Genomic DNA, 21,841 nt, shown 5'->3' with positions numbered 1-21,841 from the left:
CGAGATACTTATTTCATGGCCAGAGGACTGTGAGTCCCTCCTTGATGATTGACATATGCCACGGTTGTGACATTGTCCGTCAGAAAAACAAATGAACGATTCTCTCTTCAGAAGAGGCCACGACTGAAGAGCTCTGAAAATCGCACGGAGTTCCAAAATGTTGATTAGTAATCTCGCCTCCTGAGATTTCCAAACCCCCTGCACTGTCAGAGACCCCCATACAGCTCCCCAACCTGTCAGACTCGCATCTGTTGAGATCACAGTCCAGGATGGAAGAACAAAAGAAGCCCCCTGAACTAGACAATGGTGGTCTGTCCACCACGTCAGAGAGTGTCGAACAATCGGATTTAAAGATATTAACTGTGATATCTTTGTATAATCCCTGCACCACTGGTTCAGCATGCAGAGCTGAAGAGGTCGCATGTGAAAACGAGCAAAGGGGATCGCGTCCGATGCAGCAGTCATAAGACCTAGAATTTCCATGCATAAGGCTACCGAATGGAATGATTGAGACTGAAGGTTTCGACAGGCTGAAACCAACTTCAGACGTCTTTTGTCCGTTAGAGACAGAGTCATGGACACTGAATCTATCTGGAAACCTAAAAAGGTTACCCTTGTCTGAGGAATCAATTAACTTTTTGGTAAATTGATCCTCCAACCATGTTCTTGAAGAAACGATATAAGTTGATCCGTATGAGATTCTGCTAAATGTGAAGACTGAGCAAGTACCAAGATATCGTCCAAATAAGGAAATACCACAATACCCTGTTCTCTGATTACAGATAGCAGGGCACCGAGAACCTTTGTAAAAATCCTTGGAGCTGTTGCTAGGCCAAATGGCAGAGCCACAAATTGGTAATGCTTGTCTAGAAAAGAGAATCTCAGAAACTGATAGTGATCTGGATGAATCGGAATATGCAGATATGCATCCTGCAAATCTATTGTGGACATATAATGCCCTTGCTGAACAAAAGGTAGAATAGTCCTTATAGTTACCATTTTGAATGTTGGTATCCTTACATAACGATTCAATATTTTTAAATCCAGAACTGGTCTGAAGGAATTCTCCTTCTTTGGCACGATGAATAGATTTGAGTAAAAACCCAGCCCCTGTTCCAGAACTGGAACTGGCATAATTACTCCTGCCAACTCTAGATCTGAAACACATTTCAGAAACGCTTGAGCTTTCACTGGATGTAATGGAACGCGAGAAAGAAAAAATCTTCTTGCAGGAGGCCTTATCTTGAAACCTATTCTGTACCCTTGTGAAACAATGTTCTGAATCCAAAGACTGTGAATCGAATTGATCCAAATTTCTTTGAAAAATCGTAATCTGCCCCCTACCAGCTGGGCTGGAATGAGGGCCGCACCTTCATGTGGACTTGGGAGCTTGTTTGGCTTTCTAAAAGTTTGGATTTATTCCAGACCGGAGATGGTTTCCAAACAGAAACTGTTCCTGTAGAGGAAGGATCGGGCTTTTGCTCCTTATTCTGACGAAAGGAACGAAAACGATTAGCAGCCCTATATTTACCTTTAGATTTTTTATCCTGCGGTAAAAAAGTTCCTTTCCCCCCCAGTAACAGTTGAAATAATAGAATCCAACTGTGAACCAAACAATTTATTACCTTGGAAAGAGAGGGAAAGCAAAGTTGACTTAGAAGACATATCAGCATTCCAAGTTTTAAGCCATAAAGCTCTTCTAGCTAAAATAGCTAAAGACATATACCTGATATCAACCCTAATGATATCAAAGATGGCATCACAAATAAAGTTATTAGCATGTTGAAGAAGATTAACAATGCTCTGAGAATTATGATCTGTTACTTGTTGTGCTAAAGCCTCTAACCAGAAAGTTGAAGCTGCAGCAACATCTGCCAAAGATATACCAGGTTTAAGAAGATTACCTGAACATAAATAGGCTTTTCTTAGAAAGGATTCAATCTTCCTATCTAATGGATCCTTAAAGGAAGTACTATCTGCCGTAGGAATAGTAGTACGTTTAGCAAGAGTAGAGATAGCCCCATCAATTTTAGGGATTTTGTCCCAAAACTCTAATCTGTCAGATGGCTCAGGATACAATTTTTGAAACCTTTTAGAAGGAGTAAAAGAATTACCCAGATTATTCCATTCCCTGGAAATTACTTCAGAAATAGCATCAGGGACAGGAAAAACTTCCGGAATAACCACAGGAGGTTTAAAAACCGTATTTAAACGTTTAGCTTTAGTATCAAGAGGACCAGATTCCTCTATTTCTAATGCAATTAAGACTTCTTTAAGTAAAGAACGAATAAATTCCATTTTAAATAAATATGAAGATTTATCAGTATCAATCTCTGAAACAGACTCCTCTGAACCAGAGAAATTATCATCAGAAACAGAATCAGAATGGTGATGTTCATTTAAAAATTCATCTGAAAAATGAGAAGTTTTAAAAGACCTTTTACGTTTACTGGAAGGAGGAATAACAGACATAGCCTTCTTAATAGATTTAGAAACAAAATCTCTTATGTTAACAGAAACACCCTGAGCATTAGATGTTGAAGGAACAGCAACAGGTAATGGAACATTACTAAAGGAAATATTCTCTGCATTAGCAAGTTTATCATGACATTTATCACAAACAACAGCTGGAGGGACAGTTACCACAAGTTTACAACAAATACACTTAACTTTGGTAGATCCAGCATCAGGCAGCGAATTTCCAGAAGTAGCTTCTGATTCAGGGTCAACCTGAGACATCTTGCAATATGTAATAGAAAAAACAACATATAAAGCAAAATTTATCAAATTCCTTAAATGACAGTTTCAGGAATGGGAAAGAATGCCAATGAACAAGCTTCTAGCAACCAGAAGCAAATAAACAATGAGACTTAAATAATGTGGAGACAATAATGACTCCCATATTTTTTAGCGCCAAAAAAGACACCCACATTATTTGGCGCCTAAATGCTTTGGCGCCAAAAATGACGCCACATCCGGCGGCGCCGACATCTTTGGTGCAAAAAACATCAAAAAAATGACGCAAATACAAAACAGCTTCCGGTGACACGTATGACGCCGGAAATGACAAGGAAAAAAATTTTGCGCCAAGAATGACGCAATAAAATGAAGCATTTTCAGCCCCCGCGAGCCTAATAGCCCACAGGAAAAAAGTCAAATTTTTTAAGGTAAGAAAATTTTAATATTCAAATGCATTATCCCAAATAATGAAACTGACTGTCTGAAATAAGGAATATTGAACATCCTGAATCAAGGCAAATAAATGTTTGAACACATATATTTAGAACTTTATATAAAAGTGCCCAACCATAGCTTAGAGTGTCACAGAAAATAAGACTTACTTACCCCAGGACACTCCTCTACATATAGTAGATAGCCAAACCAGTACTGAAACGATAATCAGTAGAGGTAATGGTATATATAAGAGTATATCGTCGATCTGAAAAGGGAGGTAAGAGATGAAATCTCTACGACCGATAACAGAGAACCTATGAAATAGACCCCGTAGAAGGAGATCATTGAGTTCAAATAGGCAATACTCTCTTCACATCCCTCTGACATTCACTACACACTGAGAGGAAAACCGGGCTCCAGCCTGCTGCGAAGCGCATATCAACGAAGAATCTAGCACAAAACTTACTTCACCACCTCCAAGGGAGGCAAAGTTTGTAAAACTGATTTGTGGGTGTGGTGAGGGGTGTATTTATAGGCATTTTGAGGTTTGGGAAACTTTGCCCCTCCTGGTAGGAATGTATATCCCATACGTCACTAGCTCATGGACTCTTGCTAATTACATGAAAGAAACAATTGCAGTCCCTTTTCACTCACATGGGCCATATACAGAGAGGATCTCTCCTGTAGGACATCGGGGTCTATCCAAAAAAAGAGTCCCTTGATATAAGGTTTGTTTCCTGGTTGTACAGAAATATAGGAACTCAGCTGCAGACTTAATGAGAACTGAATATGTATCACTTAGTTGAACAGGCTATTAATTAGCATAGACTGTTTGATAAAGTGAAATAAAGTTAATGTAATTTACATAGGAGGAAATAGAGTTATAATTCACTCTATTATTGAAACTGATATCAGGATAGGAGTAAGATTCTGAAATGTAAGAAGAGTTCCAAATTACTCCTTCATAGATTAGCCAGCAGGTATTGAATGGAATAATGTGCACAGCGAGGACTAGCACAGTTCATCCAAAAGGTAAGCTAGCAGGTTATAACAAAGGACTTAGGTGTTAAGTTTTCCTTCACAGCGTTACCATGATGAGGGAATACCTATGAGGCACAGAGTCTTTGTACTAGCCCGCTATAGAGCCGAGATTAGTAACCGCTGGTAGGAGGAGCTGAGACTCTGACTGACAGCGGCACAAGCGGCAGTGAAAAATGTAGCTCCGGTCACAGAAGAGGTAAGCGGCTGTCTCTAAATGAGAGTTTGAACTGTAGGAGAGACAACCGGTTGAGTGCAATGTCAGAAGGCTTGATAAGATGGTAAGTGAAGTCCCGCTGAGAAGGCGTGTGGCTTGTAAGCAGCTGCAGGTAAAGTGCCGATTACGGCAAAACATGAAATGTGATAAATCCTTAGTGCAGCAGAGGGTATTAGGAGCAATATGAAAATCACTGTGTTATAATCCTCCTGAGGTAAAAGGATAAGTAGAATCCAGTTGACAAAGGAAAAAAGCTTTGTAATCCACAAGGAGAGCTTGATAGAGAACTCAGTAGCAAAGATAGCAGGACTGCTACAAACAGCTACATGTGCAATAACTAAGCACCTGTCTGCAGTCAGGTGATGACTTAAATGCAGACAGGTAGAGACCATGTGATTGAAAGGTAACTGGAAAAAGCGGACTGGAATCCTTACATACGCCCCCCTTCAAGGAAGCCGATCCTCGGCTTGATGCTTAGGACGATCAGGGTACTGTCTATGGAACCGAGAGAGAAGACGAGGGGCATCAATGTGTGTATAAGGCTCCCAGGTGTCGTCGTCCGGAGAGAAACCCTTCCATCGAACAAGATACTGTAGTTCACCATTCAGAATCCTGGAGTCAAGAAGGTCCTGAACTTCAAAGGAATCGGAGTCCATAGGCAAAGCTGGAGGGGGTAGGATACTAGAAGTAGGCAACAAATCGGTAGCTGGTTTTAACAAAGAGACATGGAAGGTTGGATGGATGGGTATGGTGGACGGAAGTTCCAAAGTCACTGCATTGGCGTTGACAACTCTAGTAATGAGGAACGGACCAATGTACAAGCCAGAGAGTTTTTACAGGGAACAGGCATTTTGATGTTCTTTGTGGAGAGCCATACCCTATCACCAACAGCATATGTGGGAGCAGGTCTCCTACGTAAGTCGTAGTACTTCTTTTGAGAGGCTTGAGAGTTTTGCAAGTTCCGTTTCAAGAATTGGAAATTCTCTGCTATGGTTTGCAGCAGGTTATCAACTGTTGGGAAATCGACTGGTTGGTTATCATGGATGTTGAAAGAGGGATGAAAAGCATAGTTAGCGAAGAATGGTGAAAGGTTAGTAGAACTGTGGTTGGAATTGTTATAAGCAAATTCTGCCATATATAAATACTGTGCCCAGTTGTTTTGATGATACGAGCAGTAACAGCGAAGATACTGTTCAAGCCACTGGTTTAGCCTTTCAGTTTGTCCATTCGTTTGTGGATGGAAAGCTGTGCTTAGACGATGATCTATCTGCAAATGCTGTGAAAGATGTCTCCAAAACTTGGAGGTGAACTGCGTACCTCTATCAGTTGTTATGATACTAGGTAAGCCATGATAACGAACAACCGTATTCAGGAACAACTGTGCTGTTTCACTGGATGTGGGCAGTTTATGGTATGGAATGAATATAGCCATTTTGGTAAGAATGTCCGTGACAACTAAGATGGTATTGAAGCCCAAACTACTGGGTAGTTCTACTAGAAAATCCATACCTATGTGGAACCAAGGTCTATCAGGTATTTCGATAGGTAGAAGTTGACCATAGGGTTTGTTCCTGTCCTTTTTAGAGGTAATGCAAATCGTACAGGCTTGTATATACTTCTTAATAGTAGATATCATATTAGGCCACTAATAACATCTACCAAGAAGGTTTTTGGTTCTATTTATACCTGGATGACCAAGAAGAGGAGGGTCATGGTGTTGCTTGATTAGATCCGTCCTAAGGTCTTCTGGCACGTATAACTTATTTCCATGGAAGTACAGGTTGTTTCGAAAATTTAGTTGTCGATGGGGTATGCCGTTATCTGATTGTAGAGAACGTTGTACTTGTGATTCAAAGGTAGATAGGATACCTAGGAATCTTTCAGCCGGAATAATAGAGGTGGTTTCTTGTGTGTTTGGTGGTCTAGGTAGGCGTCTGGAAAGTGCATCAGCCTTGCCGTTCTTAGCACCAGGTCTGTAGATGATTTGGTAATTGAACCTGCTAAAGTATAGGCTCCAACAAACTTGTCTACTAGAAAGCGTTTTATTTTTTTGAAGGTATTCGAGATTGCGATGATCCGTATAGATGAGTATGGGGTTAGTCGTGCCCTCCAACAGATGTCTCCAGTTCTCGAAAGCCCTCTTAATTGCAAGCAACTCCTTTTCACCTATGGAGTAATTCAACTCAGCAGGAGAAAGTAACTTAGAATAAAAAGCAACAGGATGTAGAGGCTCCTTTAGACTCTTCCGTTGGGACAAAACCGCTCCAAGAGCATAGTCCGAGGAATCAACTTCGAGAATGAATTGGAGGGACGGATCAGGGAACTGTAGTATAGGGGCCGAGGTGAAAGAATCCTTGAATGAAATAAAAGCTTGAGTAGAAGCTTCATTCCAACGGAATGGTACGTTAACACTAGTGAGTGTAGTGAGTGGTTTAACTTTATGGGAAAAGTTTTTAATGAACTTTCTATAGTAGTTGCTGAACCCAAGAAAACGTTGCAAATCCTTCCTGGTACTCGGTTGAGGCCAAGTTCTAACGGCATCAACCTTGCTATCTTGCATCTTGATGCCATTTGGTCCAATAGTATAACCCAGAAAATCTATTTTAGTCGTATGGAAGACACATTTCTCCAACTTAGCATAAAGCCGGTGGACTTGAAGACGGGACAGTATCCAACTAACATGTTTGATGTGTTCATCCAAGTTGTTCGAATAGATTAAAATATCATCGAGGTAGACTGCTACGCAAGTATCAAGAAGGTCATGGAAGATGTCGTTCACGAAATATTGGAACGTTGCAGGAGCATTGGTGAGGCCAAAAGGCATGACGAGGTATTCGAACAGGCCATACCGAGTTCAAAAAGCGGTAAGCCACTCGTTGCCTTCTCTAATCCTAACGAGATTATAGGCACCTCTTAAATCCAGTTTAGTGAAAATTTTGGCGTTTTGTAGCCTTTCAATAAGTTCCGGTATAAGCGGCAACGGATATCTGTTCTTGATTGTGATTTTATTCAATTCTCTGAAATCTATTATAGGCCGTAGAGAATTGTCCTTGTTCCTGACAAAGAAGAAACTAGAAGCTGCTGGAGAAACAGAAGGACGAATGAAGCCTTTCTTAATGTTCTCGTCCAAGTAGGTCTTAAGGTGATCGAGTTCTGGTTGTGACAAAGGATAGAGATGCCCAAAAGGTGGTGACGTACCAGGTTTTAGATCAATGGGGCAGTCGTAGGACCGGTGAGGTGGCAGCGTTTCTGCCTCCTTTTTGCTGAATACTTCTGCAAACTTCGAATATACCTCTGGGACCTGAGTGGAATCTACGAGTTGCAATAAAGGATAATGCTGGAAGCAAGTTTGTTTGCAATAAGGTGATGTAAAATCAACATTTAGGGAGCTCCAGGATATCTGTGGTTCATGTAAGCGAAGCCAGTGTATTCCTAACACAATAGGGAAAAGAGGTGAGGTGATAACATCAAAGGTGATGTATTCCTGATGTAAACCAAGAGTAGTAACAAGAATCGGGATTGTGTGGTGGATGATAGGACCAGAGGATATTTCAGAACCATCGACTACTTTAATAGAAACAGGAGACAATTTTTTAATTAGAGGTATTTTATTTTTCGCTACAAGGGAAACATCAATATAATTGCCCTGTGCTCCGGTGTCATTTATAGCCTCTGTCTTCATGTGCTTGTTGTCCCACTGTAACGAGAGAGGTAAGATACAGTGAGCAGGTTGATCATACACAATCAGAGAAGTCAAAGAAGAATAGGACTTACTGGTTTTGTTCTTGCGTAAAGAAGTGCACTCTCTGATTGAGTGAGAAGCTGATCCACAATACATACACAATCCTCTTGTCTTTCGTCTAAATCTTTCTTCAGAAGAGAGAGGGCCTCTGAAGAAACCTATTTCCATAGCCTCAGGATTACTTGAGCTAGCAGTATGAGAAACTGGTACATGAGCAGGTAGGGTAGACTTTCTAGGACTGGAGTCAGTGTATTGGCGTTCGGATCTTCGTTCTCTCAACCTCCGGTCAATTTGCATGGAGAGTCTAATAAGTCCTTCCAGCGAATCAGGGAGCTCAGTGCGAGCCAACTCATCCTTCACCTGATCCGATAGTCCCAGGCGAAATTGATTCTTTAATGCGATGGTGTTCCACTGGCTGTCAGTAGCATATTATTTAAAGTCTGTTATATAAGATTCAACAGGCCTGTTCCCTTGTTTTAGTTTCCTCAGCTTGGTTTCTGCTGTGAGCTGTAGATTAGAATCTGAATATAGCTCATCCAAAACTGCAAGAAATGACTCAAGTGAGGACAAAAGAAGAGGTAAGCGGCTGTCTCTAAATGAGAGTTTGAACTGTAGGAGAGACAACCGGTTGAGTGCAATGTCAGAAGGCTTGATAAGATGGTAAGTGAAGTCCCGCTGAGAAGGCGTGTGGCTTGTAAGCAGCTGCAGGTAAAGTGCCGATTACGGCAAAACATGAAATGTGATAAATCCTTAGTGCAGCAGAGGGTATTAGGAGCAATATGAAAATCGCTGTGTTATAATCCTCCTGAGGTAAAAGGATAAGTAGAATCCAGTTGACAAAGGAAAAAAGCTGTAATCCACAAGGAGAGCTTGATAGAGAACTCAGTAGCAAAGATAGCAGGACTGCTACAAACAGCTACATGTGCAATAACTAAGCACCTGTCTGCAGTCAGGTGATGACTTAAATGCAGACAGGTAGAGACCATGTGATTGAAAGGTAACTGGAAAAAGCGGACTGGAATCCTTACACTTGATAAACCTTATCATAGGTAGGAAAATCCAATAGTCCCCTGGACCAATGTTTCTCAATCACGGTCCTTAAGTACCCCCAACAGGCCAGGTTTTCATTATAGCTTAACCAGTGCACAGGTGAGGTAATCAACTGATCAGTAACCATATTTACTAACCTGCTCTCACCCATCAGCTGATTATTTCACCTGTGCATTGGTTCAGCTATAATGAAAACCTGGCCTTGAGGACCGTGGTTGAGAAACAATGCCCTGGACTACTGACAAATTGCACCAGGCAAATAATAACTTAGATTATTTCTATCTAAATTCAAGCACACTAGCAATATTTGTGCTACTGATTAATAGCTTATTTCTCGGATGGATAAAAAGAGACCTATTCATTAGTATGTATCCCAGACTACATTTTAGCCTGTGAGCACTGTCTTAAATAGTTTCTTCATAATCTCTGTGATGCTGTATCCAGAACCAAAATAATAATGATGTCCAATTTAAAGGTGTCATTTAAATGTTACCACTCATAGGGCCAGATTACAAGTGGTGCGCTAAATTACTTTTCTGCTTGCATGCTACCTGTGCTCAAAGAAAAAATGTATTGGGTCCGTATTACTTCTGGACTTTGGTTACCATGACTGCACTAACTTCTTCTCCTCATAGACTTCTATGTGGCATGCTGTAAAAAACAGTAATTGCTCATTCACTAACCCTACACTGCATTAAACCAACTGTGCTAAAACCAAAGTGAGTTAGGAATACTCTAAATTCCTATGTTCTTCACATTGAAAAATGTTCCTCTTATTTTTAAATAGATAGATATTGGATATTGTATACACACACACAAAAACAAATGGTCGCAATCTGAGGTTAGAGGGTAGCAGATTCAGGAGAAATTTTAGGAACCATTTTTTTTTTTACAGAAAGGGTGGTGGATTCATGAAATAAACTTCCAAGTGAGGTGGTAAACACAAAGGGGATGATTTGTCATTGTCTGCCTGACATGATACGCTGTAGCGTATCATGTCCAACAGACATCGCCGAATGCCGACAGCATTTGCTGTCGGCATTAAACATTGTACAAGCAGTTCTGGTGAACTACTTGTGCAATGCCGCCCCCTGCAGATTCGCGGCCAATCAACCTCTAGCAAGGGGTGTCAATCAGTCCGATCGTATAGGATCAGGTGGATTGCAGACCGCAGCCTCAGAGGGAGCGGATCAATTATGGAGCAGCGGTCTTAAGACCGCTGCTTCATAACTGCTGTTTCCCGCGAGCCTGAAGGCCCTTGATAAATCGGCCCCAAAGACTGTAAAGCAATTAAAAAATGCCTGGGACATGCATAAGGCTATCCTAACAAAAATTAACATGTTCCTTCAGGAAAGGATAACAAAAGAATGAAGCGAATTTGATAATAGAAGTAAATTGGAAGGTTGTTTAAAATTGTATATTGTATCCAAATCATGAAAAAAAATGGGGTTTCCTGTCCCTTTAAGAGTTAAGTTTCCATTAGGAATACTGGGCCTTTATATAAAGTGTCCAAATGATCAACGTATTACTTAGATAGATATACGTCTTTATACTGTTTTTGTCAATAACTGTTTGAAGAGGAATATACTATTATAAGTTGAAAATATAAAAATAAAAAAACCCAGGCCGGATAAGTCACATAGCTCTGCGAAACCTGTTGTTGCTCTACAAATAACTGATATATAGGGCTAATTATAAGTGTGACGCAATTGATAGTGCCGAGTTTATTATCTTGCTCTTAGCCTTGTGCAGTAAATAACACATAATCTGGTATTACAAGTGAATGGTTGAAAACATCTTAACACAGCCGAAGCTTTATAAGCGTGCCATATACTTTTAATGGACAGCACAGAATGCACTATTAGCACACTCATTGGTGGTGGAGTTAAAAGGGAAATAAACCCCAAAATGTTTCACTCATGATTCAGATATTACAAAAACAACTTTCCAATTTACTTCCATTATCTAATTTGCTTCATTCTCTTGGTATCCTTTGGCAAAGAAGCAACAAAGCACTACTGGGAGCTAGTTAAATCATTGGATGAACCAATAACATGAGGCATATATGTGCAGCCACCGATCAGCAGCTCCTGAGCCTACCTAAGTTTCCTTTTCAACAAAGGATACCAAAAGAACAAAACAAATTAATAAGATAATAGAAATAAATTGGAAAGTTGTTTAAAATTGCATGCTGTATCTGAATCACAAAAGAAAAATATGGGTTCCATGTACCTTTAACTGTTATACCAGAGAGCAATACAAAATATCCCTAAGAAAATGATTATTGCTTGCAAGTTTGCATTACAAAGCACATGAAAATGCTATGGAAATACATTATTCTATAATATAAAAGGCCAAGTGTGATTGTTCGAAGCTGTCATGTGCAGTAGAGACAGCGCAAGGACAAACACACCTGGCCTTAGAGTCTACCTGATCTGCTGCCCATGGCGTGACAACGGAGGGTGGGAGTGGGCGGGGCCATACCGGGAGTGGGGCAGGACTAGGGTATGGCGGAACGTGCGCACGTGCGAGAGAGACAGATCAAAAGAGAGGGAGGAGAGAGTGAGAGAGAGAGAGAGAGAGAGAGAAAGAAAGAGGGGGAGAGAGAGAGCAAAAGAGAGGGGAGAGCCAAAAAGAGAGGGGGAAGAGAGAGAGCGCAAAAGAGAGGGGGAAGAGAGAGAGCGCAAAAGAGAGGGGGAGAGCACGAAAGAGAGGGGGGAGAGCACAAAAGAGAGGGGGAGAGAGAGAGCCCAAAAGAGAGGGGGGAGAGAGAGAGAGAGAGCAAAATAGAGGGGGGAGAGAAAGCAAAAGAGAGGGGGGAGAGAGAGAGCAAAAGAGAGGGGGGAGATAGAGCAAAAGAGAGGGGGGAGAGAGAGAGCAAAAGAGAGGGGGGGAGAGAGAGCAAAAGAGAGGGGGGAGAGAGAGCAAAAGAGAGGGGGGAGAGAGAGCAAAAGAGAGGGGGGAGAGAGAGCAAAAGAGAGGGGGGAGAGAGAGCAAAAGAGAGGGGGGGAGAGAGGGCAAAAGAGAGGGGGGAGAGAGAGCAAAAGAGAGTGGGGGAGAGAGAGCAAAAGAGAGTGGGGGAGAGAGAGCAAAAGAGAGAGGGGAGAGAGAACAAAAGAGAGAGGGGAGAGAGAGCAAAAGAGAGGGGGGAGAGAGAGCAAAAGAGAGGGGGGAGAGAGAGCAAAAGAGAGGGGGGAGAGAGAGCAAAAGAGAGGGGGGAGAGAGAGCAAAAGAGAGGGGGAGAGAGAGCAAAAGAGAGGGGGGGAGAGAGAGCAAAAGAGAGGGGGGGAGAGAGCAAAATAGAGGGGGGAGAGAGAGCAAAAAAGAGGGGGGGGAGAGAGCAAAAGAGGGGGGGGAGAGAGAGCAAAAGAGAGGGGGAGAGAGAGCAAAAGAGAGGGGGGAGGGAGAGCAAAAGAGGGGGGAGAGAGGGCAAAAGAGAGGGGGGAGAGAGAGCAAAAGAGAGTGGGGGAGAGAGAGTAAAAGAGAGTGGGGGAGAGAGAGCAAAAGAGAAGGGAAGAGAGAGCAAAAGAGAGTGGGGGAGCGAGAGCAAAAGAGAGGGGGGGAGAGAGAGCAAAAGAGAGGGGGGAAGAGAGAGCAAAAGAGAGGGGGGAAGAGAGAGCAAAAGAGAGGAGGGAGAGAGAGCAAAAGAGAGGGGGAAGAGAGAGCAAAAGAGAGGGGGAAGAGAGAGCAAAAGAGAGGGGGGGAGAGAGCAAAAGAGAGGGGTGGAGAGAGAAAGCAAAAGAGAGGGGGGAGAGAAAGCAAAAGAGAGGCGGGAGAGAGAGAGCAAGGGGTGGGACTGCAGCATTGCAAAAAATGGCCTGTATGAATGAGCTTTAGGACTAGTTTAAGTTATATTTATACTCAATACCTTGAAAACAAAGGTTTATTAATTTTAAACAAGAGATATGGTATATGACAAGGGGCAGGACTGGGAAGAGGTCAAAGGTATATGTGTATGGTTAAGTCTAAAGTGTTTTATGCTTAACCTTTTACCGTAGTTATGGCGTTCTATTCTGTCCTTACCGCGCCGGGCTTAAGATGGAATAGAACGTCGTAGTCATTTGGCTGTCCTGAAGCCAATGGTGCTTCCAGGATGCAATCCCATCATTGAAATCTTGCGATCACGTGCACGATCCTGGGATTTCAATTTGTTTACATCAGAATATTGTTCCGATGTAGACAAATTAACCCTGTCATCAAAGTTTTAAAAGGGACATGAAACCTATTTTTTTTCTTTTATTATTCAGATAGAGAATACAATTTAAAAAAGCTTCCAATTTACTTATTAAATTTGTGTCATTCTCATATTATTCTTTGTTGAAGAGATATCTAGATAGGTAGCATGCACATATCTGGAGCACTACATGACAGGAAATAGTGCTGCCATCTAGTGCTCTTATTTATGTATAACATTGTTGCAAAACTGCTGCCCTAAAGTGCTTCAGATACATGCACACTCCTGAACAAACGTTCCTGCTTTTCAACAACGGATAACAAGAAAATGAAAGGGACAGTCTGCACCAGAATTGTTATTGCTTTAAAAGATAAATAAACTCTTTATTACCCATTCCCTAGTTTTGCATAACCAACACAGTTATATAAATACACTTTTTACCTCTGTGATTATCTTGTATCTAAGCCTCTGCAAACTGCCCCCTTATTTCAGTTCTTTTGACAGACTTGCATTTTAGCCAATCAGTGCTGGCTCACTGAAACTTCACGTGCATGAGCACAGTGTTATCTATATGACATATGTGAACTAACACCCTCTAGTGGTGAAAAAGTGTCAAAATACCCTGAGAGAAGAGGCGTCCTTCAACAGCTTAGAAATTAGCATATAAACCTCCTAGGTTTAGCTTTCAACTAAGAATACCAAGAGAACAAAGCAAAATTGGTGATAAAAGTAAATTGGAAAATTGTTTAAAATGACATGCCCTGTCTGAATAATGAAAGTTTATTTTGGACTAGTCTGTCCCTTTAAGCAAATTAGATACTAGAAGTTAATTGGAAAGTTGTTTAAAATTGTATGTTCTATCTGAATCATGAAATACATTTTTTTAGTTTTATGTCCCTTTAGATTTCATTGAAATAGTATAGCACAGAATTAAACGAAGAACTCCACTAGATGAGCAGAATTTTTGCACTCAAGCGTCTTAGCACTCGATCATTAGCCAACATGAATTTTACTTCTTGTCTGCTTTAGACTTGTAATATGTGTGAAAAATGGAAGTGGTATGGATTGTGCTTGATGGCTGTTAACATATATCAAAGAACTAACATTTTTGCGCTTCACTTATTATCTAGGCCATATTGTATTCAGGTTAAAGAAGTGGAAAGAAATAATAAAAATGCATTACAGTGCCACATTGTGCCTCCCAGGTTTTTGGTTAAACAAGTCTGATTTAGACATGTAATTTTATAGCAATGTGATTCATAATCAAATGTGAAAAACTTTACAATCAATATTATTTTCCACGTTTCTTACCTTAAAGTCAGCATCTACTCCATCAAATCGTTTAGCATCATCTGGAAGCTGGTTTCTGATGTCTACAGAACCAATGAAAATGCTTTCTAGATGAGACCAAGTACGTTGGACTTCCATCCAAATATAAATCACAGAATCAGCCACGTTTAGTCTCTTTTGCCAACTTGACACTTGCTCTATAAAATATTCAACATACTTGCTTTGCATAATTGCCTGCAACTGGACCTAAAAAATATACAAGATGAAAATAAGCTGATCGTGGAGAACCTTAACTATGTACATTTAACAGTTTCAGAAGTTAATTAATTGTATGTGATCATAATTCCACAAATTATGTTTGAGAACCTTCTTTCTCAACACTCATATTTACTTAAAGCAGTATTAGAACACAAAATATTTTCTATAATGCACATGAAAAGCAACTATAAAATATGTTAAAATATTTAAATACATTTTTTAGAAGCAGCAGGAAAGTTGAGTTTACAGTTTCTTTAAACCATTATATCTTTATTCCACAATTGCAAGATAGTACCAGATTCTGTAAAACTCTCTGTCAATAAAAGAAATCATTTCAACAATCCTGCATGGACCAAACAATTGCACAAAAGCAGGGGTTGTCAATCATCCAGGATAAATGAATCCAGGTTTGATAATAGAAGTAAATTCAAAACTTTTTTTAAAATTGTATTCTCTATCTGAATAATGAAAGAAAAAGATTTGGATTTTATGTCTTTTTAAGCACAGAAACGGGGAAGAAAAACTTGACTGATATGGTATTCTATAGTAAGACACCAGAAATGTCTAGTAATTGCAAGGTGTTTACCGTGCCTTTAAACAAGCAATTTAAATACTACTTATCTTCTAAACATGCTAATTAATTGCAGAATTTTAGACTGCCATAGCCTCTAACCCTTGCTATTCAGCCTTAAATGTTACCTCGTATCTCGGTGACCCTGTCAGTTGATATTATCTGAAGGAGAGTTCTTTCATATGTGCAAATATGATAAAATGATGGCAAACTCTCCCTTTTTTTAAATCAGTTCCGGAATGTTAGTGATATTTAGATGCAGTTTCATTCATCTGATGTAACAAAGATGCGCTATAACTTACTTTTTAATAGAGATATGAAATTCAAATTCCCCTCGCTCCGACGCCCATTTCAACAGACAATTTTTCTGTGAGCTAACGGTTTGAACTGTTCTTCAATTAGCGCTCTAGATACAACAAAAGTGCCATTTGGGGAGAGCGCTGATTGGAGAACAATTCGAAACCTTAGTTCACAGAATCCTTGACTGTTGAAGTGGGTGGTGGAGAGTGGGGAATTTGAATTTTATATCTATATTAAAAAGTAAATTATAGCACAACTTCATTACAACTGGTGACTTTATCTAAAATATGACTAACATTCCGGATCTGATTTCAAAAAGGGGAGAGTTTACCATCACTTTAATAATTAAATGCAGTGAAAGCTAGATTTCAACATGGCAGCACCCATACCTGTAAGAAGGCAGGAAATAATCTCAATAATTTGCTTATAAAATGTATATAGTGCTTAAAGGGACATTCTAGGCACAATTGGAATCCACAGGGATGCATTTAACTTTTGATTAGAAGCCTTTTTGTAATACACATGTTTTAGCTATTTCAAATGTGTATTCAAGTATGCATCGTGCACCAGCATTTTGAACACAGCACTTGCTCAGAGAGCCGAAGGTGCTTGTACCATCTGATAATGACTCAATATGGTAATTGCTGACATGATGAAAGCCCCACTGGCACTCTGAGCAGCTGCATTATTTTAAATGCTGTTGCACTTAGAATATCTAGCTATGCTTCACATGCACAGAAAATGTTTACACTAAAACAGTGATAACTTTTACTAGAAACATTTTTGCCAATACATGTATATTGCAAATATGTTTCCATTCAAAAATGTAATTAATCTATGTACATTTAAATTTCGACTGGAATGTACCTTTAATCCCTCTTTTAAACGAGTGTACAAAACCCTTCAGTTTAATTTAAAAAAAAAGATAACAGACACGTGTTTCGCCTCTGTATTTAATCATAGACTGATACAAAATATTATTACAATATATACCCAGTAAAAATCACACCTACTGGATATCGATATAACTGAAAAATATTCATCCAAGGATAATTATAAAATATATATTTTACTGTACATCAGTGCTTCCTTAATAAAGAAATAGTTAAACAAAGTACTATTTTATGCAAAAATATTAATAATAAAAATAAGGCATTGGCATAAATAAATGTATACTAACCTGGTTGCTATCCAAAGTTTCAAAGAGATTCTCATCTATTTTTAAGAGTGGAGTGCCTGTGCGGTGATGCTTTTCATATGAAAACTCCATTGTAGTCCATGTTTGATTAATCTCTGTAAGTATCTTAACATAAAGAATAAAAAAATGTAAATCACTGTAAGAATACAAATACCCAATTGTACCAAGAAAAGTGTAAATTAATATATGTTGTTCATATGATATATTTAGCCTGGTTTTAAACCCCTTAAGGACCGGGCATTTAAGACAAAAACTTCCCCAAAAGACCAGAGCATTTTTAGCCATCACTACATTTAAACAGAAATAGAGCCTTTTTTATATTTACCTATCAAAACTATATATTTTTTTTTCTAGGCCCATTTTGGTATATTTCATGCCACCATTTCACCGCCAAATGCGATCAAATAAAAACAATCGTTCACTTTTTCACAAGTTTAGGTTTCTCACTGAAATTATTTATAGTGATGTCCCGAACTGTTTGCCCGCGAACGGTTCACTGCGAACATAGCTTGTTCGCGTTCGCCGCTGCGGGCGAACATATGCGATGTTCGATCCGCCCCCTATGTGTCATCATTGAGGAAACTTTGACCCTGTATGTCACAGCCTTCTGACACATTAGAGCCAATCACCATCAGAAACTCCTTCACAGACCCTCCCAGCTTCTTAGCAGCAGCCATTTTAGACTCATTACGACCTTGCTTTGTTAGTGAGAGGACCTTTTGTGTTGCTGCTGCTGCCATTATAGGGAAATAGATAGCTAGGCTAGTGTATTTAGTGTCCACTACAGTCCTGAAGGACTCATCTCATCTCTGCTGCAAAGACAGCACCCCAAAAAGCCCTTTTTAGGGCTATAACTTCAGTCGTTTTTTTTTGTGTTTTTTTCTTTGTATTTTTATTTGCATTTGCCTGGCTTTCAGCCTGTGTGTGAAGCTCACAGCATATGCTGTGATTAGTGCCACCACTGATATCTGCCTAACAACATTAGTTTAAATTTAACCAACAAAAATTGGAAATTATTTTGCTAGTGTAATTTATTTTCATTTTCTATCAGGCCTGTGTCTCTCAGGCTCACACAGCATATACTGTGGTTCATTGCTCTGTGCCAGCCACCACTCATATCTGCTTAACTTTATTTTAAATTTTAAAAAAAAAACTTTTAAATAATTTTGCTAGTGTAATCTAATTTCATTTTCTATCAGGCCTGTGTGTTTTGCTGACTTACAAAGCATACTGTGTTTAATTGCTGCCCTCCCTAGTCTATCAGCCATGACTCATATGTGTTTAACCTTTTTTTTTTTTTTAAATTCCCCCCCAAAAAAAATTAAAATCATTTTGCTAGTGTAATCTAATTTTATTTTCTATCAGGCCTGTGTGTATCTGACTTACAGAGCCTACTGTGGTTAATTGCTGCCTTACGAAGGCTAGCAGCCACGACTCATATGTGCTTAACTTTTTTCTTTAAATAAAAAAAAAAAAACTTTAAATCATTTTGCTAGTGTAATCTAATTTTATTTTCTATCAGGCCTGTGTGTATCTGAATTACAGAGCCTGCTGTTTTTAATTGCTGCCCTTCCAAGGCTATCAGCCACGACTCATATGTGCTTAACCTTTTATTTAAATTAAAAAAAAAATCTTTAAATCATTTTACTAGTGTAATCTAATTTTATTTTCTATCAGGCCTGTGTGTATATGACTTACAGAGCATACTGTTGTTAATTGTTGCTGCCCTACGTAGCAGCCAGCCAGTCCCACCACTCATATCTGCTTAACATTATTTTAAATTTAAAAGAAAAACTTTTAAATTATGTTGCTAGTGTAATCTACTTTAATTTTCTATCAGGCCTGTGTGTTTCTCACTTACATAGCATACTGTGGTAAACTGCTGCCCTACCTACCAGCCACGACTCATATCTGCTTTACATTATTTTAAAGTTAAAAAAATTTTTTAAATCATCTTGCTGCTAGTGTAATTTAATTTCTTTTTCCATCAGGCCTGTGTGTTTCTGGCCCACATCATATAGTGTTATACAGATTAATTGTTTTTTTTTCCACCACTTATATCTGGTGTAACAACATTAGTGTAAATTTTATGTAAATTTTTTTTTAACATCAGTCCTCTTCTAGTGTTATTAAATTTTAGTTGCCAGGCCAGCCAGGCTGCCATTAGTGCCAGCCTGTGTGTCAGGCTGCCAGCATATACTGTGCCTACTTCCATCCTCAGTGCCAGTACACGACTCCTATCTGTTGTAACATAACATTAACATTTGTAAAAAAAAAATTTACATCACTCTTCAAGTGTTATTTAATATTAGTTCACAGGCCAGCCTGCCACCACTAGTGCCAGCCTGTGTGTCAGGCTGCCAGCACATACTGTGCCTAGTTCTATCCTGAGTGCCATTACTCCTATCTGTTGTAACATTTTTGTAACTTTTTTTAAAAACAAACGGTTACATCATTCTGCTATTGTTATTTAATTGCAGTTGCCTGCCTGCCAGCGTGTCTGCCAGGCCCACTTGCCAACTAGTTACACCAATCATATTTGTTGTCACAGTATTGTTAATATTTAAAATAAAAAATTACTAGATTGTGAATCATCAGTTTGCTCATGCCATTGAATTGCAGTTTCCTCCTGCCTGCCAGCGTGTGTGCCAGGCCCACTAGCCAACTAGTGCCACCAATCATATTTGTTGTAACAGTATTGAAAATATTTTAAATCATAACTTTTTTGACTGTGAATCTTCAGTCTCCTAGTGCCATTGAATTGCAGTTTCCTCCTGCCTGCCAGCCTGTGTGCCAGGCCGACTTGCCAACTAGTTACACCAATCATAATTTTTGTAACAGTATTGTTAATATTTTATTATACTTTGTCATGGTAATTATATATCTAACAAATCTATCTATTTCTCTTCTATCAATTCTATCTAACTATCAATCTATGTATATCTATCTATCCTATCTATCTATCTATCTATTTATCTTGTGTTCGGACTGTTTTGAGACAACCACTTGTGTTTATGACAAATTTGAAGTAGGAGGACAGACCAATCATCTTCTTCCATCTCCTGGTTCCAAAAATGCAGGCCACAGGTTGTAGTAAACTGCTAAGAATAGTACTACTTAACACACCACGGGTCACAGACCGCATGTCTTATTGTTATACTGTGTCAGGGAAATTATATATTTTTCAAATCTATGTATTTATCTATCAAATCGATCTAACTATCAAACATATCTATCAAATGTAGATTGCATCTATTGATCGATGTAATTCGTATCTATAAAATGTATATTACATATTTTGGTTGATGTAATTCGTATCTATCAAATGTATATTGCATCTTTGGATCGATAACATTCGTATCTATCAAATGGATATTGCATCTATTGATCTATGTAATTTGTATCTATCAAATGTATATTGCATCTATTGATCTATGTAATTTGTATCGATCATATGTATATTGCATCGATTGAGCTATGTAATCTATGTATCTATCTATCAAATCTATCTATCTCGTGGTTGTGCAAATGGACAGTTTGCGGTTGTTTGCGGTGCGTTACACTTGGAGTTTGCTCTGTCACTGTGAAGCGGCCGTAACACTTACACTACCTGATAGATACGACATCATAACTGATGTTTTAAAGCCCGTTATTGCAAACAATTTGGGAATGTTAGGTGATTTAGGCCCTTTATGGGTTAAAAGCAGACTCTGCATCAACTATGCAATTTTCCATGGGAGTTTTGCCATGGATCCCCCTCCAGCATGCCACAGTCCAGGTGTTAGTCCCCTTGAAACAATTTTTCCATCACTATTGTGGCCAGAAAGAGTCCTTGTAGATTTTAAAGTTCGCCTGCCTATTGAAGTCAATGGCGGTTCGTGCGGTCCGCGAACAATACCGGAAGTTCGAGTCCGCCGTTCGCGAACCAAAATTTTTAAGTTCGCGACATCACTAATTATTTACAAACAGCTTGTGCAACCATGGCACAAATGGTTGTAAATGCTTCCCTGGGATCCCCTTTGTTCAGAAATAGCAGACATATATGGCTTTGGCATTGCTTTTTGGTAATTATAAGTCTGCTAAATGACGCTGCGCACCACACTTGTATTATGCCCAGTAAAGAAGGGGTTAATTAGATAGCTTGTGGGGTTAATTTTAGTTTTAGTGCAGAGATTAGCCTCCCTCCTGACACATCCAACCCTCTGATCTCTCCCTGACCCCTCTCAAACAGCTGTCTTCCCTCCCCCACCTTACAATTGTCCCCGCCATCTTAAGTACTGGCAGAAAGTTTGCCAGTACTAAAATAACATAATTTATGCTTACCAGATAATTTCCTTTCCTTCCTGGCAGGATCCTACACTGCAGAAAACACTGCAGGATCCTACACTGCAGAAAATATATAAAAAATAAATTATGGGAGAAAAAAAACAACCTTTTTTCCTTCCATAAGGCAGGGAAAGGCCACAACTTCATTCCTTACTGTTGGGAAATACAACACCTGGCCACCAGGAGGAGGCAAAGACACCCGAGCCAAAGGCTTAAATATCCCTCCCATTTCCCCTATCCCCCAGTCATTCTGCCAAGGGAACAAGGAAAAGTAGGAGAAAGATCAGGGTATAAAGGTGCCAGAAGAAATAATATAAAAAGGGAGCCGCCCAACAAAAAATAAATTACGGCCAGGGTCGTGGAATCTCACTGCCAGGAAGGAAAGGAATTTATCTGGTAAGCATAAATTATGTTTTCCTTCCATAAGACAGGGAGAGTCCACAACTTCATTCCTTAGTGTTGGGAAAACTATACCCAAGCTCCAGAGGACACTGAAGGAATAA

The 21,841-nt window shown here is 39.5% G+C and overlaps 1 protein-coding gene across 1 annotated transcript in view; it reads right to left on the bottom strand.

The window, feature by feature from the left end:
* The window catches only part of DNAH11 (dynein axonemal heavy chain 11), an 851,888-nt gene that overhangs the window by 590,579 nt on the left and 239,468 nt on the right, over positions 1-21,841 (bottom strand). Inside the window, 2 exon segments of the mRNA XM_053715724.1 lie at positions 14,707-14,931; positions 16,995-17,117. Of these exon segments, the coding sequence (XP_053571699.1) occupies positions 14,707-14,931; positions 16,995-17,117 (348 nt within the window).

The sequence above is a fragment of the Bombina bombina genome, chromosome 5 (genome assembly GCF_027579735.1).
Source record: "Bombina bombina isolate aBomBom1 chromosome 5, aBomBom1.pri, whole genome shotgun sequence".
Taxonomy (NCBI): domain Eukaryota; kingdom Metazoa; phylum Chordata; class Amphibia; order Anura; family Bombinatoridae; genus Bombina; species Bombina bombina.
Note: the sequence above shows the minus strand (reverse complement) of the source record. Positions and strands in the feature narration are given on the sequence as shown.